This window comes from Benincasa hispida, unplaced genomic scaffold, assembly GCF_009727055.1.
Source record: "Benincasa hispida cultivar B227 unplaced genomic scaffold, ASM972705v1 Contig633, whole genome shotgun sequence".
Lineage (NCBI taxonomy): Eukaryota > Viridiplantae > Streptophyta > Magnoliopsida > Cucurbitales > Cucurbitaceae > Benincasa > Benincasa hispida.
In genome coordinates, this window is record NW_024064986.1 from 203349 (window position 1) to 210175 (window position 6827).

General features: G+C 35.8%; 1 protein-coding gene across 2 annotated transcripts; it reads right to left on the reverse strand.

Annotated features, from left to right (window-relative positions):
- Window positions 1-301: 301 nt before the first annotated feature.
- Window positions 302-6232, reverse strand: LOC120069852 (shaggy-related protein kinase theta). Of its 2 annotated transcripts, XM_039021666.1 has the most exons (13): window positions 5763-5825; window positions 5059-5310; window positions 4643-4735; window positions 4376-4435; window positions 4018-4290; window positions 3810-3884; window positions 2776-2832; window positions 2546-2686; window positions 2263-2313; window positions 2079-2174; window positions 1888-1971; window positions 895-997; window positions 302-817 (listed from the first exon to the last, which is right to left on the reverse strand). In XM_039021666.1, the coding sequence occupies exons 1-13, from the start codon at window positions 5823-5825 to the stop codon at window positions 756-758; spliced, it is 1410 nt and encodes a 469-aa protein (XP_038877594.1). In that variant the 3' UTR covers window positions 302-755. The 2 variants fall into 2 exon arrangements, with proteins under 2 accessions (XP_038877594.1, XP_038877595.1); XM_039021667.1 differs by lacking the exon at window positions 3810-3884 and having other exon boundaries at window positions 5763-6232.
- Between the last annotated feature and the right edge of the window lie 595 nt (window positions 6233-6827).

Genomic DNA, 6827 nt, shown 5'->3' on the forward strand with positions numbered 1-6827 from the left:
AAAAGATCTTTTTTTAAAGATTGCAACCTTTTAATATATCTTCCTTTACAATACCCAAATCCAATTATCTTTGATTATATTAAACTAAATAATTTTGATTGTCAACATGAATGTAATACTTGTACTATTGATCTCAAAATCAGAGATTCGATTCCCCCACCTCACATTTTAATTACAATACATTTTCCAAAAGGAAAAAAAACAAAAAGTCTTGATCTTAACCAAACCCTCGAACAGAGCTGAATTAGATAAAACATTAACTGTAATACTGGAAGTGGAACTCGTGCCAGTTCAACTGTAATACACTAAAAAAGAACCCTCCGCCGTTCATTTTCATTCTCATGCTGCCAAAGCACATATCAGAATAAACTAAGCCGACAAAAAGAGATTGAATGGGGGTTAGCTTAGCGATCTGATTCTTTGTGCTAAACCAAAACTCGTATTGAATAGTATACATACATCCAAGAAGCCTATATTCATCCAACAAATTGAGATTCTCATACATTGTCAAAAAAAAAAAAAAAAAAAACACCTGCCATGAAGCTGAGTGTTAAAGTTAATACTTAGACAAGCCTCGTTAGCCAGCACACCTGCTTCTGTGCTTCCTTCACGAGGTGTGTGTTCATGCCCTTTGATTCTCCGTGTTACGAGCAGGTTGTTAATGACAGTGATGATGGATCTACTGTGGATGGATGATCTTCCGGGGTTGGTTTGGCTAAAGAACAACAATATTCAGACGCCATATTCACGTTATTTTAATTTTGTGCATGTTCAGGTATGAGGCGATGGCGCAATTCAGTTGATGCATCAGCAAGTTCTGCAGGTGATTTCGATTCAGAATCAACAAGAATAGTTTCATTAACGCATTGAAAATGATGATGAATTTGGTTTTACCTTGTGCTGTGAAATTGAACAATGGCGGTAGTGCTTGACCGTTAGGTAAACATGCATTCGGATCTCTCAAATCGTCAAAAAAGGGATGTGCACAAGCCTCCAACTGCGATTAAAGAAAACCCACTTAATTGTTAAGATTGATTATAAACTATGATAAAGTATATTAGTTCCTTGGATTGTTATGATCGAAATGATATAACAGACACCTTAACTAACATAGACACTGTGTTGAGATAGACAACAAATAACTGTAGCTGAAGTTTTTATAGTTTCATTTAGTTCTCCCCGTAACGTTTCAAGCCTTAAGTCTCTCTTATAATTATACTCTTTTAATGTCATGTCATTATCACGAATATTATAAAATTAGTTAAAGAAAAGTTAGGTCAACCTTTAAATAAAAATGATGGCAGAGACGGAATGAGGCATTCCACAAAATTCATAGATAAAATCATACACAGTGAACTTTGGAACGAAGAGAAAACACACAAAGTGAACTCATATACGTAATGTGTAGGATGTTTGATAATTATTTCAATTTTTGTTTTCTGTTTATAAAATTTATGTTTGTATCCTCATAATTTCTTTACTTTAACTTTTACCATTCTTAAAGAAACGTCTAAATTCGTAGTCCATTTCCAAAAATAAAAACAAAGTTATTTTAAACTACCTTTTTTTTTTCTTTTAAGTTTTGAAAATTTGGCTGGAACATTCAATACATCTTCTTCGTAGAGTAGATGACAAAATAACGAAACTCATACAAGGAAGATTATAAGCCTTTTTTTTTTTTGGAAAGAAAAAAACCGAGAGTTATTGCTATGAGCTGTCAAAACAATTAGAAACATTTGGTTAACAGCGGCACTCATCAGACATTACACAATTATGTAGCACGAATATGATTAAAAAGAAACTAAAAACTGTCGTAACACATCAGGGAATAGACTATTTGCAATTTCAGAGAAACAAAGTCATATTAAAAAAAGTAAAGATTCTTACCGCGGTGCAACGTAAGTTGGGCGAATACTGGAGAAATCTTGACACAAGATCGATGGCTTCAGCAGGCATTCTCATGTGAAATATCTGGAGATTACAACTTCATTGAGAATTCCACCCTCATAATAATACTAGTAAAAATAAAAAATCAAGTCGAATGAAATGACTAAATTTTCGACAAAAATGAAAGAGACCTTATGCCACGGGTGTGCTTTAATTTGAGGAAATTTGAATTCTGTATAGTTTGGGTTCATGCACTTGATTTCCTCCCTGGTTGGCGTTCCCAATATCTAATTCATGTGTAAAGGGAAAAAATAAAAATCAGGCAAGTGAAACAGTAAAAAGACACAAATCAAGTCAACAGAAGGTCGGTTATACCTTGATGATCTCTACCAATTGATCAACACCACTTTCACCAGGAAAAAGAGGCTGCAAACAATTTTCATGTCACACATCAGAAAGATCAACAAAATGGCATTGAAATAACCCAATATTTTAAAAAATCTCTCTGGCATAAACCATGCTACGCCAAAAAGAATGGATAGATGTACATATGATGAAAAAATTATGAAATCAAAACACAGTATTATCTGAACCACTAAGAGTGAGTTAGACAATTCCCTACAACAAATTTTCAACAGCCACTAAAATGAGGACCAACCTGTCCTAAAAGAAGCTCAGCCATTACACAACCTACGGACCACATATCTATGGCATTGGTATACTCTGTTGCCCCGAATATGAGTTCTGGGGCCCTATAATACCGTGAACAAATATAAGATATATTAGGTTCCCCTGGCATCTGAAATTGAAAATTAAGTCACATCAGGTCATAAATTAATAAACTTCACCAGATAAAAGTCACATCCAAATTCAGATGTATATGCATACCAACATCTTTGCACTCCCAAAATCGCATATCTTTAGTTGATGAGTGTGAGGATTAACCTGCACAATGTGTAGAAGAAAGTGAACAGCAGGTAAAAGGTAACTACCCATCACTTCTACCTTATCTTTCAGTTTAAGGAACCTCTTTTCGGGAGACCTAGTCTGTCTACTTCTTCCACATTAATTTCGTATCAAGTGTATCACAAGATCATCCATGCACGTACATTTTAACTCAACATCATAATAAGCACGCTTGAAGTTCCTTACCAACAGGTTTATACAAAGTGTACTTAAATAACTGTTAACATGGAAACATTGTCAACAATTTAATGTTTTGGCCAACCTTTGACGACTTGGTTGTACCATACGCAGCCATACATGTGCAAATAGAATGCAATGCAGGTAGGTAGTGCCATTCTCAATTAGATCCCCTTGTATAATGTCACATAATACCTTTGACGACTTGGTAGTACCATACGCAGCCATACATGTGCAAATAGAATGCAATGCAGGTAGGTAGTGCCATTCTCAATTAGATCCCCTTGTACAATGTCGCACAATACCACTTTTCTGAACATTTTTCAGAAAAGCAATGGATATAGTTTTTAAAAATTAAAAACACTAAAGTCTGGATCACATCTTTGGAGCTGTTAAAGAGATTGATGTTTTATGATGGAGGCTTCAATCCCCTTTGCCTTTTCTTGTATCTTCGAGATGGTGACAATTTTAAATTGGGGGGAATAATGGCATTAAGCTTGAGGAGTCTCTTGCTAGTTGCTAGGTCAATGCCTTGGGTGGGGGGTAAAAATTTTTAAGGTCTATAATTCTCCATTAGGCCCTATTCATTCAGATTTCAGCCCTTCCTATACAGTTATTTAAATTTGATTCAGCTCCTTTTGTCAGCCTATCTTTAGTTCTTTAGTTCTCTCCCTCTCTCTCTGGTTTTTCTAGGAGGAGGGGGAATAAAAACAAACAAGCTAATAAGAAAACGAAACAAAAGGAATTGTTGGATGGTGGAAAAAGGGAAAAAGACCTACCAGCAAATTCTGAGGCTTAATATCACGGTGACATACCCCTACAACATGATGCAAGTAATTTAGAGCCCGACAAATCTGGAAAGTGAGAACAAGGGTTACTGAACGTATTTGTAGAACTGCAACAGCCAAATGCAGCAAGAACTACAAATTGAAAATTAAAATACTACTCATGCCATCAACAGCAATCCATTGTTGATTGAAAGTTTACCTGATATGTATAGAGCTGCACATATATAATGGGCATACTCCGGTTCATCCTGATATAATGCTTAGAAACTTTGTAGACAGTTTCGGATATATATTCCAGGACGAGGTTGAGGTACAGCTCATCTTTATCAGTAGTGGAAAAGAAACAATGTTTTAGTTGAACAATGTTAGGATGGTCAAGAATGCGCATAATCTGGAGTTCCCTGTTCTTATATCGCTTATCCTGCAGCACCTTTTTTATTGCTACAGCTTCATTTGTTTCCAAACACTTAGCCTATAAAAATGTACAAGTGAATTCAAAAGTTGCACCAACCTCAGGATCTAAAAAGAACCAGAACAGGCACAGTAGAATCAAGTACCTGAAAGACAACGCCAAAAGAACCAGTACCGACCACACGCTCTGCCATATAGGAGATTGTCTACAACAAAGTTACAATATAGGAAAGAAAATTTTCAAACTCTACCCCAATTACAAAAAATCAGAGACCATATGATTTGATTCGAAAGGTTACAATAAAATATATCATAACTTTCTATTCTCCGAGATCTAGAGTGTTAGTTGGAGATACAGAGAGGAGGAGAAATGCTACCAAATGAAATATAATAAGCTGATTATGAAAAGTCACCTGTTTCGGTTTTCCATTTCGACCACCAACTGTAGTTGCAATCATCTGACCGGCTTCTGTTCCATTGCCATTCACAACAGCAGGTTCCAAATCCTAGAACAGAAGCATAATAAACAGAATCTCAATATTTGTTTCTGTTTTATGGCTTGTATCCAAGTCCATCACACAGACATTTTCCATATAGGATAAATATCGAAGTATACAAGATGGTTGTACCTTGACTGCTATAAGTTCAATACAGAGAGTTGATTTTATAGTGTACAGGGTGAAATTGGAATGACAAAAATGGAAAATATGGAAAGAGGTTTTTTTTTCCAAAAAAAAAAAGAAAGAAAGAAAGAAAGAAAGAAAGAAGGAAGAGAAAACAACAACAAAACAGAGAGCTAAACTTAAATTTGAAGTTATCTATGAATAACCTTTTCGTCATGGTTGAATTTCTCATCCCTAATTCTCATTTCACGCATTTCTCTTGGAAGGTGATCAAAACCAGTTTTTTCTGTTCCAGCTGTTGATGAAATGTTTGATGTGCTCGCAGCATCATCCAAAGAGGTTGAAGCCAAATCCGGCTCTAAACCAGAGGCAACTCTTCCGATGTCATCGGAAACCCCATCAACCTTTTGTTCAGTTTCTTGATCAACTTTTGCTCGCTTTATGCCAAAATCTCCACCCTTAGAAAACACATTAAGAGGAAAAGATCAAAATTGATGAAAGTGAAACATCAGAATACCATAGCATAGCATTGAAAGTATCTCAATTATGATAAGCGAAACAATGCATACTGTTGCACCACGACATAGATCTTAAACGACGATCACCAGTTAGCCCATTTTCATACGAAGAACCCAATTTATGAATAAACTCGACGAGAGGAACCAAGTGACCTATTTTCTTTATTATATATATTTATATATATTGTTCCGATGACAATATGACAATATCCATTAGCTCAAAATTAAAAAGCTTAAAAGAAAGGAAAGAACAAAACGAAGGGTATGTAATTATCAGGTGAGTTTCCAGTTTCCAGATTCCAGTGGATTGAGCGTTCGAAATTTCTCCAATTCCAACTCCAATTTCCCATAACTGAAAAAAAAAAAAAAAAGACAATGAAAATGAAACTCACAGGTTCAGAAGAAATCGAAGTCCGACCAGAAGCAATGCTCTTAAGGCGACGCATCATATTCATGGCGACTATAGATTGGGCCGCGTCCTTTCAACCCCCAACAGAGAGATGAAACCCTAATTCGCTCCCAGAAACACACACACACACACACACACAAAAAAAGAACAAATCCCAAATAGAAGACAGATTTTTCAGCAATGGGCAGAAAACAAAAATGGAAAAAACAAAAGGGATTTCAGCAGAAGAGAGAGAAACTCAAATTTCTCTCTCCTCCAGCTGCTATTAACTCAATAGAAGAACCCCAGAAGAAAAAGGGGTCCAAAAACAAAGAAACAAAGGAAAAAGAAAATGAAGAAACAGAGAGAAAAAGAGTGTGGGATTTGGATTGTTGGAAATTATTAGGTTTTTAAAAAGGGGGAAAAAGCTTAGAGATGGCGTTTTTCGAAAAATTTGGTTCGGTCAAAGAGGGATCAAAACCAATCATTCGAGGCCGGTTTTTAATGTACGTTGGTCAAACCAGGATCTCTGGTTGTCGATGCCTCATTATGTGGTTTTCCGGTGCCTCATTTTCCCAATTTACCCCTCTTTGCTTCAAACTTCGGTTTTTTGGATTCCACGGAATATTCGGTGGAACTTTTGCCTCGTTATGACCGTTTTTATTTTACCCGCTACCCATACAGTTTTGAATTCAATCCTCAACTCTATTTCCCCCGATCTTTATTTCCTCATCAACTTTTCCTCCTTCCCTTACCACCTTACTTTTCATTTTCCTCTCCAACTTTCACAAAACCTTCTCCTTACTACCACATAACCTTACGTCAATTACAAGTTGGAGAGATCTCCAACGTCATTCAAACTTCTTTCTTCCTTTTTTTCTTCTTTTTCTTGTGATTTTCTGTCTTCATTCCATAAGAAGATGCCAATTTAGAACGTCAATATTTATCTATAGAGTCCATAAAGCGTAAATAGATATTCAATCAAACATATTAGGAATCGGTCCAAAAATTGTGAGCCGAAAAATACATCATCTTGAAAAAGATCATTGTTTGTTTTAGGTTCAATTTT